Source organism: Mustela erminea, chromosome 14, assembly GCF_009829155.1.
Source record: "Mustela erminea isolate mMusErm1 chromosome 14, mMusErm1.Pri, whole genome shotgun sequence".
Lineage (NCBI taxonomy): Eukaryota > Metazoa > Chordata > Mammalia > Carnivora > Mustelidae > Mustela > Mustela erminea.
Window position 1 is genome coordinate 43,230,236 of NC_045627.1, and position 25,100 is coordinate 43,255,335.

At 51.9% G+C, this 25,100-nt stretch overlaps 1 protein-coding gene across 2 annotated transcripts in view; it reads right to left on the minus strand.

Annotated features, from left to right (window-relative positions):
• Positions 1-25,100, minus strand: part of DLG5 (discs large MAGUK scaffold protein 5) — a 117,267-nt gene that overhangs the window by 27,984 nt on the left and 64,183 nt on the right. For both annotated transcript variants that reach the window (XM_032311856.1, XM_032311855.1), the window contains exons 6-13: positions 15,563-15,822; positions 13,837-14,149; positions 8,628-8,812; positions 6,922-7,047; positions 4,203-4,335; positions 3,628-3,755; positions 2,822-2,997; positions 2,338-2,441 (exon numbers count right to left, since the gene is read on the minus strand). In XM_032311856.1, the coding sequence (XP_032167747.1) occupies positions 2,338-2,441; positions 2,822-2,997; positions 3,628-3,755; positions 4,203-4,335; positions 6,922-7,047; positions 8,628-8,812; positions 13,837-14,149; positions 15,563-15,822 (1,425 nt within the window). The remainder of the gene's footprint in view (positions 1-2,337; positions 2,442-2,821; positions 2,998-3,627; positions 3,756-4,202; positions 4,336-6,921; positions 7,048-8,627; positions 8,813-13,836; positions 14,150-15,562; positions 15,823-25,100) is intronic.

Below are 25,100 nucleotides of genomic sequence, written 5' to 3' on the forward strand. Positions count from 1 at the left end.
CAATGTCATACCGAATTCTATCTCTATTTTAAAATCAAAAGTTTAAAAAAATAGGCAGAGTGATTATTTTGGGGCGATGGATTCATTTTTTTTTTTTTCTTTACAACTTTTCCACATCTTAAAATTTTTTCACAATGGCCACGCTGCTTTCAAATTTTGGCATCCTCTGAAATCTTTAATACGGTGGAGATGAGAATCAATGAGCTCCTACACCCTCTGCAAGCAGGACCAAAAAGGCCACCATCTCTTTAACCACACAGGGAAAGATCATGTTAACTGTTAATGCTGATACCCACGGATCCCGCAATTCACGCCCCAGGGAATTCACCCTGCAGCACACTCCCGTGGGTCCCCGTGGATGGATGCAGCAGTGCACTTGCAGCCCTACTCGTAAAAGCAAAGATGTCCTGCTGTCCATCCGGAGAACTGGTGAGTGGCTTGAGCTGCTGCCACTACAGAATAAGCAACTAGTAAGTTACTGACATGCCCTAGACAGATCTAACAATGTGAATGCAAATGAACCTGCATGGGAGGCTGTGGGAAACAAGAAAGGAGGTTAGCAGCTCAGGATATTATGATCCCATCTGGGTGTTAGGAAAGGAAAAGGGAAAAATGAAGGGAGAAGGAGAAGGGAAGGGAAGGCAAGGAAAAAGAAAGGAAAAGAAAAGAAAAGGAGATACAAATGTTTTGAATATTTCAGGGTGGGGGGAAACCAGAATACTGCCATTAGGGTAGGAACTGGTAGACGGGGACTACAGAACCAGAGCAGGAGTCATTGTCATGTGTGCCTTCCATACAACCAGGATTGTGTGTATGTGTGTGTGTGTTGGTGGAAGTGTGTGACTTCCATTTTAATGAGTCAGTTAGAAATACTAAACTAGGGAACCTGGGTGGTTCAGAGAGTTAAGCCTCTGCCTTTGGCTCAGGTCATGACCTCAGGGTCCTGGGATCGAGCCCCACATCGGGCTCTCTGCTCAGCCCTTTTCTCTCTCTCCTCTCTCCGCCTGCCTCTCTCTCTGCCTACTTGTGATCTCTGTCAAATAAATAAATAAAAACTTAAAAAAAAGGAGGGGTGCCTGGGTGGCTCAGTAGGTTAAAGCTTCTGCCTTCGGCTCAGGTCATGATCCCAGGGTCCTGGGATCGAGCCCCGCATCGGACTCTCTGCTCAGCAGGGAGCCTGCTTCCTCCCTCTCTCTCTGCCTGCCTCTCTGCCTACTTGTGATCTCTGCCTGTCAAATAAATAAATAAAAATCTTTAAAAAAAGAAAAGAAATACTAAATTAGGCTCCATAATCTCACAGCATTTGGGAGGTCTGATCACCAGGGACGCCATTCAGTGTCTGCCAAACGGCGGTACACACAGGTGATGTCCAAGGCAGGGCTGTATGCAGTGGCAGAAACCGAAAATAATATGTAGGTCCACAAGGGGGCGCGCTTCCAACTACCGATAATCAAACCTCAGAACACCATGAAGTGGATAAAAACACTGAAGGTGAATTTGGAAAGCTATCCATGGTGTGGAAAAGCAGGATGATCACACTATTATATGCTAAAAAGCAAACAAAGCCAAGAAAACTTTATCTGTGTATAGAGATTTGTATGAACACTCTCGGCCTGGCTGGGAGCTCATCTTGCAACGGGGAGTAGAGATTTTTCTCCAGGGGCAGGATTAAAGGGAAAAGAGGGGACTAATGTCTTATACATTTGTGTACTGCTTGACTACTTTGGACACATACGTCTTACTCTGGTGATTAAAAAAGAAATTTTTAAAAATAAATGGATATAATGTTTAATAAAAGGGTTTTTTTTAAAATCACATACAAAAAATAACAATCAATTAATCACATAGAGATACCTTCTTTTTTAAAGCTCATGTAAATAGGGGCACCTGGGTGGCTCAATCGGTTTAGCATCCAACTCTTGGTTTCAGCTCAGGTCGTGAATTCAGGGTCATGAGATCAAGACCACTCTCAGTGGGGAGTCTGCTTGAGATTCTCTCCTTCTGCCTCTCCCCCCACGTGCGCGCTCTCTTGCGCTCTCTCTCAAATAAATAATTTTTTTAAAAAAAACTGATGTAAATATACATTCATGTGTAGAATAAAGTCCATCTCATTAAGGTTATCTGTAAGGTAGTACTGTAAGAGGGAGTCGTACTTCCTTCCTAAATCACCTCTGTATTTCCTGATTTTCTACTATAAATAGAAACACATTATCAGTAAAAAAAAAAACGTTTGTTAACATTAGAGAACAAGGCAAACTGGTCATTACTTTGTGTTCAACCTCCCAGATGTCATCTAACTGTCCATGTGGGGCAGACAGCCCTGGCCCTGAGGCTTACCGCCACAATCCTGTCTCCCACGGCGAGGGACCCCTCCTTGGCGGCCGGGCTTCCAGGCACCACAGCAGCAGCGTACACGCCATTCTCCAGACTGATACCGCTGTCTGCAAAACCCACCAAGGGCAGACATATGCGGTCCCCAGTTAGCCCCGGCCCTGATCGCCTAGCCCTGGTTGTCCCCCTCGTCTTTGTGAGATAAATTATGAGGGGAACGTTCGTAGACTGCGACCTGTCCACCCCAGCACCCAGGCCAGATCGCACCCACGCAGGGGCTCAGTGACGTCTGCTCTGGTCAATCAAATACTCGGGAGACCAGCAAGACCCAGGACGCAGGTGGCCCCCTACTGGGGATACACATGCTACGTTCAAGCGGCATCCATGCCCCAAGAACAACTACACACCTGAAAATGCACACCTCCCCCCTGCACAAGGAAGGGGGGCCCTGCCATCTGGGGCGCCCCGCCCACCTCTGTGGGCCCACTACCTTTCTGTCCACTCAGGTTGATGTACAGTGGTGTGATCACCTTCCCGCCCAGGGACTTCCGCCGCCGCACGACCATGTTGATGGCACCCTCCCCATGGAGGAGGGCCTTGAGGGCCTGCTTTTTGTCCTTGTTGATGAGGTCCACGTCATTGATTCTCAGCAGCCAGTCGTTGACCCTGAGGAGGGGCACAGCCAGGTCAGTGCCCTCGCGGGCCTTGGGACCAGTGGGCAGGCCGCACCGTTCCAGTCTGGGAAGATGAGGGCGGGAAGCGGGTGCCCCACCTACACGCTTAGACAGATTTCCTCTTTGGGATGTCAAATGGCTACACTCGCAGAGGCTAGAGCCAGACTGCCAGGGGGCGATCCTGGCTCTACTACTTACTAGCTGTGTGACCTCCCTCCTTCGGACCTCAGTGTCCTCATCTGTAAAATGGGGGCAAGAGCAGTAGAGAACCTACCTCATAGGATTTTTAAAATGAATGAGTTGGTTGATTATACAAAGTGCTGCATAAATCAGTATTTAGCAATTCATTATCATTCCTCTTTCATGGAATGGGCATGTGATACACACCCTACACTCTTGCACATGCCACACCAGAACTCTTTCCTAACTAGAGAAGTGAAGGGCAGCACCTGGGGCCTGAGGAATGCTCAGACTCACGGGTGCCAGTGAGTCACAGTCTCCATTAACAACAACGTTAGCAGTGGAGACTGCCGGCCTGACCCTGCTAGGCCCTCTCTGGGTCCTTCTCAAGGGGTAGGAGGGGTCCCCTTCCCTCCAGAGCCTGGGCCTCCTCAACTCTTACCTTAAGCGGCCATCAGCAATGCTTCCTTTGTCCACTTTAGTGACAAATATCCCACAGTCCCCAGGCAAACAAGGCTCATTCACACCTTCTGCCATATCGAACCCAAGTGCTTTCAAGTCAATATCCTCCTGTCAAAAGAGCAGCAGCCACACACTTTACACAGCAGTGATCAGAGACAGGTCGTTCTTAAACCTCAAGCCACTTGCCCCACTGTGAGCACTTGCCCCTCCACGCCAGACGGGGCACTCAGTCCCCAGGATAAAGCCCAGGAGCAGCTGCCATTGGCCTCTTCAGCCACTGCAGATACACGTCCCTGCAGAAGGGCTCTGCTCTGCCCTCCTCCTGCCATGCCCCATGCCAGCATCTGCCACTGGAGAGGCCACGGGCACCAACCTGCCAGAAGCTGGCATGGATAAGTACAGGGAAAAGATGCATGCACCCCAGGAAGAAAAGCTGCAGCCCCAAAACTGACAGCCATGAACCTGGGAACCTCACAAGTGGGCTGTCCTCTCCCGTCCCCCTCCAAAGTGTCCCAGTTGGGAAAGCAGAGGAGAAAAGACATTAAGGCCACTCACCGTCTCCCTTTCGAACTCCACAACTTCCGTTTCCCACTCCATGGAATCTGTGTCGATGGCTGAGTCGTGGGAGCTGTGGGCCATCAGCTGCCGGAACCGGGCCTCCTTCTCCAACTGGGACTCCATCTGCTCCCTAGGAACAGAGAGAGCCATGGCGATGGTCCCCTGGGAGGCGAAGGTCACCATGAAAGCTAAATGGGGCTCCTTTTTTTTTTTTTTTTTTTTAAAGATTTTATTTATTTATTTGACAGAGAGAGATCACAGGTAGGAAGAGAGGCAGGCAGAGAGAGAGGAGGAAGCAGGCTCCCTGCTGAGCAGAGAGCCCGACGCGGGACTCGATCCCAGGACCCTGAGATCATGACCTGAGCCGAAGGCAGCGGCTTAACCCACTGAGCCACCCAGGCGCCAATGGGGCTCCTTTTGCTCTCGGATTAGATGCCAGATTATAGGCCAGTTTCCCAATAAATCTGGAGCAGCATGCCAGGCAGGGCTTCCTGGATATCACTGGGTTTTCAAAGGGGTTTTTCAAAAAAGACCCAAATTCATCCCAAATTTATCCAAAGGTTTAATGCAATTCCTCAGGAAATGGCGGCAAGACTTTTTGTGGATACAGACCAGACTATTATAAAATGCAGAGGAAAAGAAAGGTAAGGATAAAGAAGAGCTAAAACAATTTGGAAAATAAAAAACTAAGTGGGAGGAATCAATGTCCTCAATTTTAAGACTTTTTCTACAGATTCCTCCAGTAATCAAGACTATGTGGAATTGCCAGCAAGACAGACACAGAGACCAGTGGGACAGAAAAAAAGAGTTCAGAAATAGCCCACAAAGCACAAGAGATACAAAAGTACTTCAGCCAAGGAAGGACAGCATTCCACCAGGGAGGCAGGAGCCCCTCCATGCCCACAACAGGAAAACTAAACCCCAACCCAGACACTGGGACTCCCATAAAAACCAACTCAAAATGTATCACAAACTGAAATGCAAAAGGTCAAGCTGCAACACATTTAAAAGAAAACATAGGGACAAAATCGTTGAGGTGTATGGCTAAGGTTAAGGACGCCTAGACACCATACAATCCATTAAAAATTAAAAATCAGTAAGTTTGACCTGACCAAAATAATAAACTTAAGCTCTCGGAAAGACCCAATTAAGAGATGAAAAAAGACCGAAAACTGTGCCATCCCCTAGCACCTGACACTCTTGGTCCTAAAACCTGTGCCCAGATGACCTTGCCAATTCATCAGCGCTACCCGCTGGGCTCTGGGCACACTCGTGACCTCCTCCTGGTTTCTGCTCAAGTGCACACGCTCGCACGTCCACACCTTTGTCTGGACTGTGCTCTCACTAGCCAGCTCCAGAATGCTACTGAGCCTCAGGGCAGAGCCCCAAAGTCGCCTTCACGAGACCCGGCTCCCACCAGCCCTGGGCAGCCCGGAGCTCTGGGTTTCCTGCTCGCTGCCCCTGCTCATCTCACACCCACTGGGGTGTGTCGGCTGCCTCTGCAGACCGGGGGCTTCCTCACCAGCACCGCTTAGAGAGCCCAACAAAGAGGAGGGGCAGATCCAGGGATGCGTGACAAACAAGTGGAATTCGACTTTCTTAGAAGTCCCAGGCAATTCCAGCTCCGTTAGAACGCACAGCTGCCTCCCATGCTCAAGCCCCCAGGATCCAGGCTTTACCTTAATGTGCTTCCGTCACTTGTTAGACCCAAAGTGGGTCCCTGGAGAGAGTGTGTCACTTTGCCTCTTAGCCTGAGATTTTCTTTAGAGTCCCCAAGCCCAGGAGGTTCTGGGTTTTTATCTGGTAAATGAAGCTGGCTGGCTCATGTCAGAGTTACTGAATGAGGAGGGAGGGGAGGCTGTCACTCTGTCTGAACGGCGCTGCTCTGGCAAGGGAGCTTGCACGCTCGCACTCATGCTCCTCACCGCCCTGCACCACCCTATCAGAATGGGGAGTCGTGGCTTCTGCCCTGCAGGGACAGCTACTAGGTTCTGCCAATCTCTCTCTGCAGCTGTGATCTTTGTATCTTCAGTCCACTGCCTAGGGTCACCGAGTCTCACATCACAATCCTGGGTGCAGTGCCGTAACTGAGGGGAGGCTGTCTGACACCCCAGACAGTCTCTTCTGAATGGGCATCCTCACACCACAGGCAGAACGGACCACCAAGTGGTGATGGTTTTCCAAACACCGCACCACGATGTCAGCGCCTGGTTCACACAGCTGTCGCTGTCCGACCCGCCTGTGGTCTGGCCTCCTGTGTGCAGTGAGCCCCACAGGGCAGAGACCTGGTCCACTGTTCGGTGGCTTCCCCAGTGCCTCCCACAGGCCTGGCCCGTCCAGTGCAGGCATGTGGTAAATCCCTGTAGAGTCAGTGAATGAACGAGGTAGAAAGGGAATGAATGAATGAATAAATAGACAGTACACACTTGCCTGTCTCCAAATGGATTGCCTAGGCACAGAGACCTTCCTTTCTATGTGCCTCTGCACATGGTGCCTGCCCACCTCCGCGTGCTCACCAAAGGGCCGCCATCTTCTGTGATGGTCTAAGAATTTCTCATTAACTTTCAACATGCAGGTGGCATTCAGACCCATTCTACAGATTGACAGAGTAAGGCAGAGTGAAGGGACAGACAGCTGGCCAGCACGCAGAACGGCCCTGCCCTGACAGGAGAGGGGCCACCACGAGCCCCACCGGCAGGCACCCACCCCCACATACTTGAGCTCCTTGAGCTCCCGGCTGACGTCATTCTTCTGCTTGCGTGTGTCGTCCAGGCTGCGCAGAGCTTCAGCCAGCTCGCTCACTGCCCGGTCCCGCTCCCGCCTGAGGTTGTCACAGAGAGTCCTGGCAGAGAAGGCAGAGGCCGAGGTCACTGTGAGGGGCAGGGGGCAGCCTACGGTGGACTGTCGCCCCAGCCCCCACAGCCCCCAGTGCCCACCTCGCCCTCAAACGCACTGAGGGACCGCTGGAGAGTCTACAGGTAAGGCCGCCCAGGCCGACTCCATCGAGGGGCAGAGAAGATACAAGGGCCAGGAAAGGGGACATCTCCGCAGTTACTGGACAACGGGTCCTGAATGTCCAGGGCTCACCCCACTGCTTCACCCTTAATGTGCCTACCTGAACAGCCACCTGAGCCCCAGCCCACCTGGCAGGCCCCTGGATGCCAGCACCTACCACAAGCCTCACATCTACCCACAGGCAGGCCTTTCTAAAGCTGGCCCTGACCCCACATCTAGACTGAGCCCCCGACTCGGACAGGACCCATGCCTCATGCACCTCTGCAGCCCTGAGCTCTGTCCAGGCGCAATGTGCAGGCACCTCCCCACCAAAAGACAGGTGGCTCCTGGCACCGCAGGACCACCTCAGCCGTTCACAGAGCAGGTAGGGGCAGGTGGCCAGGCAGCGGGGGAGTGCTTGCTCTGTGCCATCTCCAGAACGGCACCCTGTCATCAGACGGCCCTACGGGCTAGTCCCCACCTCTCCATGGCCCCCAATTCCCTCCTCCCTGAACCCTCACCCGCCTTGCTAGATAGCGGTCTCTCCTCCCAACAACCACAAGGGATCTTTCTGAAACTCTCAATGACCAAGTCACCACAAATGCCACCACAGCCCCTTGCAGCTCTCTGCCAGCCAATAATCAAGACTATACTCAGGGCTTCCCTTTCGTGGCCCCAGAGCCCACCCTCAGGAACCCTGTCAGCCACCTCTCTTGTGACTCCCAAATCCACAAGCAGGCCCCTGCCCTGAGCATACCATATGCCTTTGTTCATGGCCATGACCATCCCCCGCACTCCACCTGGAAAAGTTCCACTCAGGCCCAAGTTCTAACTTGAAGGTCATGCTTTCCAGGGAGAAATCCCCACCTGGCCCTCCATATCCTGCATGGCCCCATCATAGCTCTGACCATGGCCCTGGAATTCACCATCTATATTTTCTCCCTCCCCTGTTGCCTGGTCCAACAAAGCTGCCCGTGGCCCCCAGAGCGCTAGCCTGGGGTGGGGGTGGGCATCATACCCGCCTGGGAGCCCTGGAGGCAGTTTCTCTCTCAGGGTCTCCTTGTACAAGGGACCTAAGATCCTGGCACACAGCGGTGCCCACAGAATACCAACTGAAAGAATGCACTCTTGATACATCCGTGTCATCAGAAGTCCCCTAAGAAAGAAAACTGTCTTTGTGCCCTTTCATGGCTGGGGGAGGGTCTCACCCAGACAAAGTGTACACGCAGATGTCTAGGTTGAAATGAGACGAGAAGCAGAGACGTAATGAGCACGTCTAATGTGATGACGCAAGGCTCAGGTGAGAAGGGAGAAGCCGAGGTCACGCCCACCTTACTCGGACATGCAGCTGGTGATTCTGACCCTCCCCACCGACGCAGTGCTTCCCGGGGAGACAGGGGCCCACGCCAGCCCAGGGCTTCCCCATACCGGATGCTGTCCCGCTCCGCCACAATCTTGTCCCGCTCCTGGAAGGCCCAGTCTCTCCGGCACTTGGCCACATCTGCCTCCTGGAGGGCTTCCTTCAGCTCCTGGCACAGAGCCTTGCATTGCTTTCGAAGGAGTTCAGCCTCCTTGTTGGCTCTCCCGGCATCTAGTGTCACCGTGTCTTTGATCTGGTGGGGTCAAGAGGTAAGCAGAGAGATGGTTACTGAGTCTTCTGGTGCAGAAGTGCCCTCTAGCTGGTGCGGGAGCTGGGCCTGAGCCCTCAGGAGCAGGAGGGAGGGAAACATGGGATGCCAGCCCAAGCCCATCCCAACACACCCCTGCTGCACCTGCATCCCCAGGGACCACCTGTCCCATAGTCACACTCGAGTCACCTAATGACACTACGCAGAGTCCCAGCCAAACTCTCCCAGCCCCGCAAAGAGCCTGTCCCAGCACCCCAGCCCCTCCTGAGCCACGGTCTCCGTGGCCCCGGTGAACGCCTCCCCTGGTGTGTGGCTCCCACACTCCTCCCGGCCACTCGCACGCTCCTATCTTGGATGGCCCACCCCGTCTCTCTAAAGAGGTCTCCTGTCAAAACACAATGACACAAGGCCTGAATGCAGTGAAGGCTGCAGATGTCGATCATGGTGGTCCCCAACCCGTTGGTCTGCAGTACTCATTTTTATGCTCTGGCATACAGAGTTATTTTGAAATCTAAAAATACACCATTTTTTCTGCTGGTGAAGTCCTGCGTGTCTCAGTTTGTTTAAAAAGCTGAAATCGGAAGCATTTGCATCTGGACACCGCCCAAGGCATTACATGCTCAGCTACTGTTCCAAATCAAACTCTTGGAAGCACCTGTAGAAGCAGCTCCCTCTGTGCCCCGAGAACCCTTAGATGACGCTGGGAAAGTGACAAAGGGAGCATCTTTGCTCCCACCGCAGCTCATAGGCTTCCAGAAGCAAAATACCAACAGGACACGAGAGGAACAGGGTCTGCGAGAGGAACAGTGTGTGCACCGGGAACCCCCCACCTCCAGTGGTAGGAAGCCGGAAGACAAACACAGCAAGAAGACCTCTGCTGGCACCGAGGCCCAGCTTCCACAGCAAGCCCGGCAGGCTGCCTCTGCTCACACGTGCTCAGAGAAATCCCAGAGGTGCATCCGAGACACGAGGACGAGGGGGACAGAGGGAAACACAGAGTCAGTTTATAGCCATCCTGCATCTCTCAAGTAGAGTCAAGAGTCAATAGGAGCTGGAGAAAAGTCTGCTCAGAAAGTACACCTTAACTCCAGGAGGACACAGCGGCGGGTGCACTCTACATACACCTTCAATTCAAATTATTTCCGTTCTTTTTCCCACTTTCTTTTTTTTTTTTTTCAAATATTTTATTTATTTATTTGACAGAGATCACAAGCAGGCAGAGAGGCAGGTAGAGAGAGTGAGACGAGGAAGCAGGTTCCCCGCTGAGCAGAGAGCACTATGTGGGGCTCGATCCCAGGACCCCGAGATCATGACCTGAGCCGAAGGCAGAGGCTTAACCCACTGAGCCAACCAGGTGCCCCTGACTTTTTCCCACTTTCGCACAGTGCTGGGGGTCTGTTCAGTTTGCTATTTTTTGGGAACTGGTCATTACTCTTACAGGTGTCAAGAATTTATTATAATAAGGAATAGGTTTAATGATCACATGTATTTAAATTTACATTTCACTCAATGTTCTATAATATATTAATAGAGTTTCATATTTGCAACATGTTGCATGCGGCTCCACTGAAAGGTCTCTGCACTTGGCCCTGGAGAAGCATCTCCAGGTGAGGGCCGGAGGTGGGAACACGAGAGGCCAGCCCCAGGTGTTAGGCAGCTCCCATCCTCTCTCTCCATGGTTGGTCTCCAAAATGAATTCACTCCCAAAGCGCCATTTCCAGATGAGAAACACAAGAAGTACAAGACTTCGTTTTACAGAGAGGGGAGAACAGTGAGGCATCGTAAAGGCACCGTAGCACTGGGAGCTGAGATCCTGGTAACACTGAGGAGGGCCCAGGAAGAGACTGGCCCAGGTCCTTCCTGTTAGTGGGGAGCTGACCTCCATGCCTGGTCCCCCGATTCCCACTCCCAGGCTTCCTCCTCTATACTGTGCTGTCTCCACGTGGCAGCTCTTAGTCTGGAGCAGCGCCACAGAGATCTCCTTCTGTCCGCCACAGGTGATCCAAGGGGCCGCAGGCAGGGACTGGACCTCAGGAGACACTCACCTGGCCCAGGCACAAAACCAACAAGAACAACCCCACAGAGGCACACGCGGGTCCCAGGGAGAGGGCAGTGCTCCCTGAACAGACCGCTCTCCCTGAGCATGCCCGTCTCTTCCATCCGGGCGTATCTCACAGCCGTCCCCAGACGTGGGAACGTTCTTGAAATGCCCTCCTGCTCGTCCTCCACCTCCAGCAGTCCTCCCTCCCTCACACATGGCTCCCGCTCGCCCCCAGCCCCAAGCTCAGTGCCACCAACAGCTCTGGAAGTCAGAGACGCAGCCGCATTCAGGGGCCGCAGGAAGGTGAGGACATGGGAAGCCAGTGCGGCTTAAGGGACCTTGCTGGCCTTCCCATGGGACAGAAGCTCTGGCAGAGAGGCTGGTCCTGGGACATAACCTGTTATCTGGAGGAACCTCTGTGTCAGGCAGCGGTGCCCCACAACTTCCGGGAGGTAGAGACCAGCTGCCCACGCAGGTCCTCCGCCCTCGCGAAGGCAGTGACCCTTCACTGCACCTGGTCGCCAGGGGCCAGAGGCTGGGACAAGGGCCGTAGATGGGGAAGCTCCCGCGGCCATGCTCATTCAGGGAAGGGGGAAGCAGGAAAGCAGGTAGCATCCAGAGCCAGACAAAGAGCCAGACAGGCCCCCTGAAGCCCTCCTTTCGCCTCGTACTCCAGAGAAGAGGGCAGAGAGGGGGGAGGGCAGCGAGAGAGGGAGGAGCAGAGAGAAGGGAAGAGTGTAGAGAATGCATGGTCTGTCAGAAAGAAAAGAACCACCTCCTCAGCTGAGCAGAATGAAGGCAGCTGCACGATCAGGGAGGTAGGCTGGCTAGAGAGAGGGTAGGCTGGAGACAGATGGGGTCAATCCCAAGGGCCCTAGTCAGGCCCTGGGAAGAGAAGACCCTCCCGACCCCACCTCAGGGCTGGCACGGCCAAGGCCGCAGACCTGGCCTCCTCTGGCCAGGTGGGGTGTGGTGTTGTCTGAAAAGCCAAACAAACTCCAGAAGGAGCCAAGGGTTTCAGCTCTGGAAGCTGCCGGGGTGGGAGCAGGGCTTCTCCGCTCCGACCTGCTGACTCGGAACAGTGCCTAGAAGAGATTCCTGCCTCAGCTGACAGGCACACTTGACGTGCAGCCAATGCCCCCTGCGAAGGCCCGGAAACCGGCTCGGGCTGAAGGGCACTCGGCATGCTGGGAGAAGCGGGGGTGGGGGAGGATGACAGACCGCCCCCAGCTGCCTGCACCGCGGGAGGCCCGGAGCCCTGCGCACTGCGCACTGCGGGGAGTGCACAGTTAACCTCTGTAACTGCGGGGTGGGGGTCGGGGGAGGCTGATGGCCTAGCACCTTCTCGGCAGGTCACACATTCTCCGCAACCGTGTCACTTAGTGACTGACTCATAGTTTTCTTCTCACCGTTTTGTTTTCCTTATTTAATATCAACACTTCCCCCCAACGATTCAGCTCTCAGACACCAAAATGTAAAAAGTGAGAGGATGCTGTCTCTAGAACGATGACCAAGTACCAACACATTATCTCTGCCCATTAAAAATGCCCTCATCACGCACGTATTCCCTTTCACGAGGCTTTCACCTCTGGGGTCTGGAGAAGTCTCCCTCCCCTTGTATGAAGTCGCTCTTATTTGGCCCTTTTGCCAATAGAAACAATTTCGTGGGGTTCACTCCGGTGCTAACAGGGCAGTGAGACTTGGAGGATCACAACCATCATCTTAATGATAAAGGGAACCTCTACTGCCACAGCCACCCTATAAGGCTCTCTCACGTCCATTTTGTAGATGAGGAAACTGAGGCCCAAAGAGGCAAGAGGTCCCATAACCAAGGAGCGTCGCTCTCCAAGCACTGCCCTTGTCCCTTGCATTTCCGTGGCCCCAAGCACTGCCTGGGCATAAGGAGGCATCATAGTGTGCAGAGAGACTCACAGGCCCCAGTCACCCCTCAGGAGTCAGCCCTGCCTCATGCTCAGTCCAGAGGGCTCTGGCCGGGACAGTCTAATGAACACTGCCTCCCGCCCAACCTTTAACCCCTTGCTTTTTGCGTCTCACAGACCAGTCTTCAAGGCTGCATTGTAACTGACCCAGAATGAAGAGGCAGGAGTAGAGGACTGTTCCAGTGGGGAAAAGTCTGCTGTGATCAGTTGCAGCAGCTCTAAGCACAGCCACCGCATCACCCAACAGGATAGGAGGGGACTCTCAAACAAAAATCCATGAGCCAATACAGGCCCCCGCAGCACACACCTGGACTTGGGGGACATCGTGTCAGTAATGAGGCCACGTGGCTCAGGCAGGAAAGAGAATCCTTGCTGATCACTCAGGAGTCAAGCTCAGTGGCCCAACTCTGAGGCCACTCGACCCTAGCCCCTGACCCCGATGCATGTTCCCCAGGGAGCAAGGCTTTAGAAGGGTCTCGGGCTCAGTCTAGCACATCTTCCCAGTAGGAGCCCAGACCTTTAAAGAGCAGATTCCTCAGATCTAAGGGATTGGGTAGGAGGGGAGCAGCATCTCTGAGGGCGCTCTTCCCCGTTCACAAGGCCAAAGGTATCGATGGCTTTGGGCACTTGACCTTGGCCTCTTGCTTCCCAGTGAGCAAGTCTTTTAGATGTTCACTGACCGTCAGCACAAGGCTGATCTACGATCCCTTAACCAAGGGCTGGGTATGGGAGCGTCTATGCGCAGAGCCCACACATGTCTGTGTGCGTCAGCGGACTGTCTACATCACTGTAAGCTCCAAGGCCTGGCCCACAGCTGGACTTCCCTTTGCACGCCCTGTGGCCCACATTGGAGCTGGGTCCCAGGTGTGAGCTCAGCAGCTACCCAGGTGACACGACCCAGCACGCAGGCCTAACAGGAGAAGCCCTCCGCTCTGCCAGGGCAGACAGCACGGCCATGACAGCCCTGCTCTCACACCACTCTCCCAGAGGCCGGGAGGCCAGCCACACACACACTCCGCCCCGCCCACCTGCCGCAGGGCCTCCATCTCCTCGCTGGCCGCCTTCTTCTCGGACGTGCTGCTCTTGAGCTTGGACTCGGCCAGCTCCACCTCGGTCTGCAGCTTGTCCAGCTCGGAGATGACCTGGTCGCGCTCACTCATGATAAGCTTGTACTCGCTGTACACCGCATCCCGCTCCTCCTTGTACTTCTCCGACTCCTTTGCCATCTTTGCCTGCATAGTCCTCAGCTCGGTCATCTCCGACTGCAGCAGCTCCATCTCCCACTGCAGGTCCTTGTTCTGGGCCGTGGCCTTGTTCAGCTCGTGGTGGATCGCCTCGAACCTGGGGTGAGAGGCAGCTGTGACACAGGGGCAGGGGCCCGCCCAGGCAGCGCTGCTGTCCTGGACACTGAAGCGTGAAGGAGGGAGTGAGGTCATCCGCACCTCTGAGAAGAGGAAGCCACGGGCACCAGTGCCCCCGGACCTGGAATTTTTCTCAGCCTTCTACAAATACCAGAAGTTGATCCGAGGACTTCACGCCCTCTGCTCTACCAGAAATATCAATGTATTTCTTCCACAGTCAAGCTATATTATCTTTTAAGAATAAAACAAAACAATGCTAGAAACACAGCATATGAGAGATAAACATGGCCTTTATGAGCATTTAATCTGACCACCTCATTTCCCAGATACAGACAATAAGGCCTGGGTGTGGGGTGACTGGTGCAAGAGAACGGCTCACCCCTTCCAGCCCAGGAGGCACCTTTCACACAGGTAAGCCTGCAAGTCAGAACCCACAGCTCTCCAGCAGCATTTCTGAACACATGTTTTTTAGAATAGCAATTCTTCACGGAATTCCACTGAGAAAAAAGTGTGTTCTCTGATCACCTACGTTGGGAAACACTGTGTCCCCTCCTGGAGCAGCTGGCTAATGCAGAATCCCAGAAGGAAGGCTCTGAGAAGTCTTGCAGTGCAGACACCTGTCTGAGTGGAACTCAGCAATTCTTAACCCTTTTCACACCTAGAGTACACCTTGCACAGGACACCAGAGTGCGCTCCAGGGGACTGGTGTTCGGTAGGACTACACCTTATGAAACACTGTTAGAGGGCAGGGGTCATTTCTCTACAAACCATATATACCATTTTAAAAAAAAGAAATTTGGGGGGCACCTGGGTGGCTCGGTCAGTTGAATGGCTGCCTTTGGCTCAGGTCATGATCCTGGAGTTTTGGGATCAAGCCCCAAATCCAGCTCCCTGCTTGGCAGGGAGTCTGCTTCTCCCTCTGCCTGCTGCTCCCTGTGCTTGTGTGTGTGCTCTCTCTCTCTCTCTCATTCTATCTCAAATAAATAAATAAGTAAATAAAAATATTTAAAAAAAAAAAAGAAATTTTAGAAGAAACAGTGCCTAAGACAATTAACTTTCCTGTTTGCTGGGTGGGTATGTGACACAGAGGGAAGAGGCTTATGGGGAGACCTAAGAAACAGGGTGGTCAGAACACATCAGAACTGCTGGGATGTGGGGAAGGAGCACAATTCCCAAGCCACACGGAGAGCCAACACAATGTTTCCCAAATGTTCCAAAAATATTTTTCAAATCAAAAGGCACAGCTCCCTTGCCACCTGCCCCCCTCCAACCCTCTGGAAGTGGCTGGAAGCCTTGCAGATAACAATAAGCCCATGAAGGGAAGCGGTCCTAAGGCCAAGTCAGCCCACCTGGCCCTCGGAGCACAGGTTGCGGATAGCAGGGAGGTCCTTACCTCCTCAGGGAGAGGGCACACTGGTGCTGCAGCTGGATGGCCGTGTCCCTCTGCTGCGTCAGTGTCTCCGCCTGCTTCAGCAGACGCTGGTTCTCCTCCTCCAGCTGCTCCAGGCGGCTCAGGTCCGAGTTGTGGATGGCCACCTTCTCGCTGTACCTCTTCCGCAGGGCATCGTAGTCCTTCTTGACCACCTCCAACTTGTCCATGGCCGTGTCATAGAGCTTGTTGAGAATCTCTGACGACCCGTTGAGCTTCAACACCTGGGGGCCAGAGCGTCACACTTACCAAGGGCCTAAGGACAGAAGGAAGGACAGACTCACCTCTCGTCTGCCCGACTAGGGGTAGTATTGCTGACAAAGGAGGGGAGGCCCAGCTTCTGGCCCTGAGGAGTCTTGAGGTCTGATTCCACGGGCCCTGCCATCATACTGTCAATTTACTCATTCACAAATATTTCTTAAGTGTGCAGAAAGGAGTTCTGAATCAGGCCCGAGACTTCTATCCTAAAAAAGGCCTGCTTACGGGGCGCCTGGGTGGCTCAGTGGGTTAAAGTCTCTGCCTTCAGCTCAGGTCATGATCCCGGGGGTCCTAGGATCGAGCCCGGCATCAGGCGGGCTCTCTGCTTGGCAGGGAGTCTGCTTCCCCCTCTGTCTCTGCCTGCCTCTCTGCCTACTTGTGATCTCTCTCTCCCTCTGTCAAATTTAAAAAAAAAAAAAAAAAAAAAGCATGCTTCCAAGTCAATCCTTGGCTGGCATTTGGGAACCGGAATGGCTAACAGTTCCCTACACTCAGGTAAAATGCTCCTCAAGTGGAAAGCAGGGTTCCAGGGCCCTGGATGGGGTGAACGGTGTGGCTTAGGCTAAGCACACGCCTTCTTCTGGGAGTCCAGAATTTCAGTACCTGCTAGGCAGAGAGTGCCTGGGAGGTAGGAGCCCAGGAAAATCCCTGGGCCGGGAGTAGGTCCCAATTCAATGAGAGAAGAATTAAGTGTGTCCCATGTGACTCCTCAGGGGAGAACTCCTGGAAACTTGCACCTGCCTTCCTCTGGACTTCGCCCCATGCACCTCTTCCCTTCGTTGATGTTGCTTTGGGTGCTTTCGCTTAAATAAATTTTGGCCCTGAGTATGATTATATGTTGAGGATTGTGACTCCTCCTAGCAAATCACCAAACGTGGGGGAGGTGTGGAGGATCCTTAATACAAGTATCTATGCTGGACAGGACACATAAGGACTGTGGCTTGTGGACCTTTTATCCTCATGCGAGGATACAAACACACAGTCAGAGACACATAGGTAGAGAGAAAGAGAGATAAAAATAAAATAACTTCAGAGCATTAGAAGGGCTATTAAAAAAAGAAAGAAGGCCTAAGGCTTAAAGAGGCCTCTCTAAGAAGGTGACTTCTGAGTCTGGATACAAACAAACAGTAACAGTTTGAGCACAGGGGGGTGAGCAAGTGCAAAGTCCCTGAGGCAGGAACCACCACACATGTCCTAGGCACAAAGAAGGACAGGGCCCCAGGCAGAGCCCAGTGAACAAGGAATTGCACAAGTGGGCACACACAACTTCAAGGCTCAGGGCAAACAAAGACTGTATCCTGAATGAGATGGGAACCATGAGAGGATTTTAAGCAAGACAGTATTCTACTCCAAATCAGACACTGAAGTTCACTCAAGGTGCTGCTCTAAAGAATAAGAAACAAAATGAATGCACTGGTTGCCAGGGTCCTGCTGACTTCTGCTAAGCACCCTGGTGGACCTGAGCCCTTGGGTGAGTCACTCCACATATCTGGGTTTCAGTTTCCTTATTCCTCAAATGATAGGAGTCAACCAGAAAAGCCTGCTTAACCGTTCCAAATGCAACAGACCAGGAATCATCTGCTTATTCGGCACAAACCCTGAGTTACCAGATTTCTGCGGCCCCAAGAACCAGGACATGTGACAAATGAACAATCCACATGAAGGGAGGGTTCGCCCTCAGTAAAGAGGATGAACAAGAGCTAAAAGTCTAAAGCACAGAGACAAGGAAAGCGAGTCTATTCCTCTGAGACCTAAACACTGGCTCCTAGGACTACTGACTGCTGGAAAGGAAGGGTACCCCAGAAATCAGCTCAGTCAGGGTGGGCAGTATTTTTCCCTTTTTCTTCTCTCTCTCTCTCTCTCTTTTTTTTTTTTTTTTTTTAGCAAAACTCTTCCTTCAAAGAAAATCTTACAAGGCAAGGATACTGAAATACAATCCCATTTTAAAAACAGTACATATACATAAAAAACTAATGATGTACTACATGTTGGCTAATCAAACAATAAAAAATTAATTAGTTATTAAGAAAAAAAGCAGTACGTAAGTTCCTCGGGCAATTAAAACAGTCATTGTTTTGTAAAAAAGCTTCACTATGAGGATGCCTGGGCGGCTCAGTGGGTTAAAGCCTCTGCCTTCGGTTCAGGTCATGATCCCAGGGTCCTCGGATCGAGTCCTGCATCGGGCTCCTTGCTCCCGTCAAACTACAGCTCTCCACGCCCCCTGCCCCAGCCCTGGCAACCCCCACTCTGTACCTTCTGTCTCCCTGAATCTGATGACTCCAAGTACCTCAGACAAATGGAATCATACAGTGTTTCTCTTTCTGTGACTTATTTCCTTTAGCATAATGTCCTCAAGGTACCTCCATGTTGCAGTAGGAGGCAGAATTTAATTCCTTTTTTAAGATGAATATTCCAGTGTATGCATGTATGTATGTGTGTGTGTGTGTGTGTGTGTGTGTGTGTGTATACTGAGTTTTGTTCATCCATTTATTTGTCAAAGGAAATGGGTTGTTTCTATCTCTTGGCTATCATAAAAATCAGATTTTTAAAAATAGTATTACCCATCTCATAGAAAAATCGGGGCTCTTTTAACTTGCACTCCCAATTACCAGAGGGACCAACTCCCCTTATGATTCCTGTTTACAGACTGTATACAGGTTCCCTTCTATGAGCTGCCTGGCCGTATCCTTTGACTTTCCTTCCTCTCTCCTTCCCCACCTGCTCCTTTCTCTCTTCTTTCTTCCTATAGGTCCTATTTTTAAATTCCAGGTACTAATCCTTTCCCAGTTCTATTTATTAAAAACTCTTCTCCCAATATGTGTCTTATGTTATACTAAAGTTTCTCATTTTGATAGAGTAAAATCTATCAATCATTTCTTTATGGTTTGGGTTTGGTTGTTTATTTAGGAAGCTCCTTCCTACCCTGAGATCAGGAAGATACTCTATTATTTTTTTTTTTAAAGTTTCAGCTTTACTTTTCACATTTAAACCTTTAAACTACTTGGAATATCTTTTCTGTACGTTGTGAGATGGGGATATAACATTATCCTTTTCCGTGAATCCCAGAATAAGAACTGAGCCCGAATCCAGGACAAAGTGAGGACAGCTGAACATCTCCAGGTGCGGACAGTGAGTGCGGAAGGACACCGAGTACATCACCCATACAAGCTCACAACACACAGAGGCATCCCACAAGGACTTACGCCCACGTGCACTCAGGACGCAAAGAGTGAATGGAGAGTCCTCCTGACCTCTCGGTCAATCAGTGTCCCTACCCGTGCTAGAAAAGGTCCAGCTCCTACACTGGATTGTCCTGACCTGTGGACAGTACCTCAAACATTCCAATTATAAAATCACTTCAAGGGACCCCTGGAATGGCTCAGTTGGTTGGGCGCCTACCTTTAGCTCAGGTCATGATCTCAGGGTCCTGGGATCCAGCCCCATGGTGGTGCTCTGCTCTCAGCAGGGAGTCTGCTTCTCCCCTTTCCTCTGCTCCTCATACCCCCCCGCCCCCGCTGTTGCTTGCTCTCTCTCAAATAAATAAATAAAATATTTTTAAAAATAAATAAATCACTTCAAATGTTTTACACTCTGAACATCCCCTAAGCCAAGTGAGAACCCCACTGGCTCTGAAGGCATGGACTGGTTTCTGCAGAGCAAAGGACCTGCTGCCATTCTGGGGCTTGCCCGCTAGGTGGCAGCCCTGGGTAGGCTGGCCGAATGCTCTCCTCCCGCAGTTGCCACATCTTCTGAACTTCATCAAGAAACAAACTAGTTCTAAACACAGCCTTGACCCGGCACAAAGACGTCATCTTGGGCCTTGCTACTTCGTGGGGCCACAACAGAATCTGGAATCTACACCTTTCTTCCTTGGGAAACAGTCCCCCAAATGTTCTCTCTTCCTTGAGAAACAGTCCCACAAATGCACCAGTGGTGAGGAGCTGGGATAGGAGACTGCAGGACAATCCAGGGCAGTGAACCGGCTGCCAGGCAGGGTGACGAGTTCCCGGGGAGATAGCGTCAATCAGGGGAAACTCCAGAGCAGACTCAGAAATCTCTTCTGATCGGGCGCCTGGGTGGCTCAGTGGGTTAAGCCGCTGCCTTCGGCTCAGGTCATGATCTCAGGGTCCTGGGATCGAGTCCCGCATCGGGTTCTCTGCTCCGCGGGGAGCCTGCTTCCTCCTCTGTCTCTCTCTGCCTGCCTCTCTGCCTACTTGTGATCTCTCTGTGTCAAATGAATAAATAAAATCTTAAAAAAAAAAAGAAATCTCTTCTGATGCTCAACCCAGCTCTGACCTTATGGTGGGATCTGGGATCAGAAGGGACCCCAGGACCATCGGGCTAACAGCCTGTGTTGTTTTCGCCATGGCCCTGCCCGGGTGAACACTCCACAGGACCAGGGCTTGCCTATTATGAGCTGAAGTCCTCCTTCCTCAGCTTTTACCGTCTTGTTCTCATTCTAGCCCTAGTCATACAGAAAGATCCCTTTCCCACAGGGCAGCATCCAGACATTCAAAGAGGCTCATGGCCCCCGAATACTTCTCAACTTTTCTACAAGCAGGGCTCAGAATATGGGCAAATGTGATCAAAGCCTCTGCAGAAGTTTGGAAAAATCATGGCCACAGGTAACTCCAGAGAACTGAAAAGCTATCCCATCTGTTAGTGTAGAATTCTTCCTTTTTATAACCAGATGAGCATGGTCTTATTAGATAGTTCAACCTTCTCTCTCTCTCTCTCACACACACACACACACACACACACACACACACAAACACACACACACTTTTAGCTTCCCAGCAAGGCTAATGGAATTCTAAGTGAGAGAGAATATCTAATTTGGCACAGAATTCTAAAATGAGACAAGCAAAATCTTAAAAAAAAAAAAAAGGGGGGGGGGCGCCTGGGTGGCTCAGTGGGTTAAGCTGCTGCCTTCGGCTCAGGTCATGATCTCAGAGTCCTGGGATCGAGCCCCACATCGGGCTCTCTGCTCTGCGGGGAGCCTGCTTCCTCCTCTCTGCCTGCCTCTCTGCCTACTTGTGATCTCTGTCTGTCAAATATATAAATAAAATCTTTAAAAAAAAAAAATAAAAAAAATAAAAATAAAATGAGACAGGCAGTAAACTTCTCATCTCAGGCAGGCGTGTAAGTCTTTAGAGATGACTCCCCCCACCCCTGGCCCAAAGCAAGGGTCTGGTTCCATCCACACAGCAGGATGGAGCAGCTGGGCTGTGCCCCACAAGAAAGCCAACAAGAAAATGGCCCTCATCTTTACACTGGTCACAGACACTCGCCCCTCTGGGCTTCTGTGAGGCATGCCCTTCAGAAACTCAGAAACTCCTTTCCTGGGATACCTGAAAAGAGTCAATTTTCACGAATCACCAAAAGCTGAGGTGGGGGTGGGTGACTTCACTGTTGTTTGTAATTTTTTTCTTTTTTAACCAAAGAACAAGTATCACAGTAGTAAAGAAAAAAGATCCTCTATGTTGCTCCCCCAACCAAGGCCTGGCAATCTCCGACCAGCTCTCTTGGGCATTTCAGAAGCACCAAGAAGAATCCAGATGGCGCATTCTGACTGAGGGACCTGGAGATGGAGCCCCAGGCCGCAAGCCACCCCCCGCACTTACACATGCAAACACACGCATGCACACAGGCAAAGTAGGAGAGGGCCCGGGCCCCAAGCCCCAGGCCCATGCCCCCACCACCCCCGCCAGCCAGGGCCGCCTCATTTCCTCAGAGATAAATCATGCAGAGGGCTGGGAGCCCCACAAATCCCTCAAGCAAACACGCAAGTCAAACAGCACCATTTACCCTGCAAGGGCCTCTTCAAGTGTACAAGGCATGGGAGGAGCCAGGCAACAAAACCGGCCTTGTCCGATGGGGTCAACCTTTGCCCTCGGGCCCTGTGGGGAGGAAACCTGTGGCCACCCCTGTATCCCCTGCTTCCTCTGCTGCTGGCCTATCCAGGAATGAGCTTTCCACAGCCCGGCATTCAGCCCAAACCCGGTGAAGGTGAAATGGCCTAGGCTGGTGAGAGCAGGTGGTCCTGGCACTCAGAGATGTCCCCTCACCCCTACCCCCACCCCTGCAGCAGCCAGCCACCTGTCCTGGTGCCATCATAAGGTAGCACTTGCCAAGGGACAATGGTCCAGCTGAACAGAACTGGGGAAACTCACTGACCACTGTAACAAATTAGACCCAGAAGGGTCACAGCTATAAGGAAGGAAAGGAGAAGGAGACATGGGCTGGAGGGGACAGGGGTCACCTTCCCATGTCATTCGTGGGGAGAACAGGAAAGGGGGGGAAGCTAGAAAGCACTTTCAGTCTGGATATTTGTTCAAGCTGTGAAAGTCCTCAGGATAGTCAGAGAACAGGAGACAATGAAACTTTACGCCTCATGAGGGCAGACTTTTTTTAATAACAAGGTGATAACTGGGTCCTTTTGCTGAGCTGTAATCCACACACTGTATGATTCACCACCTTGAGCGCCCCAGTCAGCGGAGCTGGTATATTTACAAGGTTGTGAATCCACGAAGTTGTGCAGTAACTATCGCTACATAACCCTAGAATATCGGCATCCCCCCAAAAGGAAGCCTGTGCCCATTAGCACCCACCCTCCCTCCTCTCACACTGGCCCTCGGCTACCTGGTGTCTCTAGAGAATCAGATACTGTGTGGTCTTCCGTGACTGGCTTCTTCTGTTTAGCACAAAGTTTTCAAGGTCATCCGTGTCAGAGCGGGTGCCACTGCTTCATGTGATTTTATGCTGAATGTTACTATTCCGCCATACAGCACAGACCACACCTTCGGTACCCACTCAATCGCCAACGAACATCTGGACTGCTTCCCTTTTCTGGCCGCTGTGAGAAATGCCGCTACAAGCATCTACACTCAGGGTTTTTGTGTCAACAGCTGTCTGCAGTTCTCTCGGGTACACAGATTGAAGCGGAATTGCTGGGCCATATGGGAACCGCACGTTTCATGACGGCAGGAGCCACCACACCGACTGCAGGGGGACCACGCCATTTGACACCCCGCAGCAGGTGGGGACTCTGACCACCAGCCCACCTCCTCCAGGAACAGAGTCGACCCCAGCCTTGATGTGACCCAAACAAGAGCAGCAATGACAGCAAACACTTCGGCAGGCACACAGCATCACTGCTCTGTGGGTGACATCGTCTAACATCTGGGACGACTGTCTGAAGCCAGGTCTGCGGCCCTGAAAAGTCCCATTCCCCCACTTTCTGGCAAGGCTAGGGGCCCTCCCTGAGGCTAAGACAGAGCCAGAAACACATCTGAAATGAGAAATCACTCAAAGAAAAGTAAAATCCAAACTAAACCCAAGACAAAAGGCTGAGCCAAATCTAGAAAGGATGGAAAAAGGCCCACAAATAATTGAGCACAGAAACGGTGGGGTGAAGGTAAAAACCGGAGGTAAAGCCAGCACTCCCGGCTCCGGGAACAGAAGGCACACAAACTGTCCGCTGAGACTAAGTCTGCCTCTCGCTGCGATCTCCCACTGCTGGAAAAGGGAGTTAACAGAAACAGAAAGGGAGGCAGCTAGAATGAAACCATGGTATTGTGGTGCTGCACTGGAACTGGGAATGTTAGTGCAAACTCACCGTTTTCAATACATACGCTACATACTGAATACCCAGATACGAGGGGGAAGGGGAGACAAGAGACCCGGAAACTCAGATACCCCATTCCAGCTACTGGCACAATGTGGGAGCCGCGATAGATACGCCAGCAGCTATGTGCACACCTGGCATTCAGATCTTGCTTCTAAGCAAGGAATGAGGACTTTCACTACAAGGAATGAGGACTCCTTGGAGAAATGGCTGATTCCCAAGGCAAGAGCAAGAAATGAAACAAGCCTGGGATGACATCTTGTACCAGACAGCAAGAAAGTGTTCAAAGAGTGAGAAGGGCCTGTCAAAAAGTCAGAGAAACCTCTTGAAGAGGCTCCCACCGGCCATAGTGAATCACAACCCACTGAATAAAGCAGGAAACCATGAGTCCACAGAGAGTCCATCAGACAGATGGCCACAGGGAAAGTAAGTAACTCTGCAGTGGAGAAGCCTGGAGACATCACCGGCATCGAGTGACCAAGGGAACGTCACCAGTAACAAGTCCTCACCAACCAAGTCCCAACCTCTAAGACGCAGCGAGAAGGTGGCAATCTCACTTCTGGGACACCAAGACACACAAACAGAAACAAACCAGGAAGATCAGACAAATTCAGGTGGAGGGACATGTGTGCAAACAGCCGGCCTGTCATCTTCTGAAGCCATCAGGTCAGGTAGGCTGAAGCCTGAGGAACTCTTCCAGATTGAAGGAGACCCAAAAGACCTGACAGCCACACGCCACACCATATTCTGGCCTGGATCCTCTTCCTGCTAAAGACACTGCACATACAACCGGCAAAACTCAAATTGGGGTCTGATGACTAGAGGGCGTCATGTACCAGCGTTACCTTCCTAATGTTGATGCTTGTGCTACTGCCAAATGAGAGAATAGCCTTGTTTATTAGAAGCATGCAGACTGGCAACTTGTTCTGGAAAGATGAGGGGTAAAAATTCTTGGGGCTGTACTTGCAACTCTTCTGTAAGCTTGTGATAGTTTCCCAATTTACAGAAGTTTAATTGTAAATGAAAACAGAACAAGAGAGATAACATCATGCTACGCGATCAGATGAGCACGGATGGTCCCCGAGGTGCTCTGTGCCGAGCAAGCCCTGGCAGTCCTGCTTTAACTCGGGGGCCACGGATGATGCCGACGGGGATGGGGAAGCTCTGCTCCTTGCTGGGACTGCGTCCGACTCCAGACACGTGACCATCTCCACGCAGAACGTGGCCCCGGCCCCTGCCGTCAGCCCAGGCAGCTCCATCTGCAAGCTACAGGAGAACTGGCCAACAGCACTCTCAGCAAGCTGGTCTTCTCACTGGCTCTCTCCTCATGCTTCTGTCCATGTGAAACAACAGCTGAGCAAAGTGAAGAAACTAACCCGGAACGCAAGCCAGGAGCAAAGAGGCCAGGCCCCCACCAAAAGCTAATGACGATAACTCCTCCATCTCGTATCTGCACAGGGCTTCAACACCTCCAAGTTTCTCCCCATCTGTAAGCTCACACCATCCGTACAAAGGGAGGAGGCGACAGATCCATGTCTCCTTACTCGGTCCAATTCCTATTCCACACTGAACTGCAAGCACCTCCCCGCCGGCAGCCCTCACAGCATTCGCGGTGAT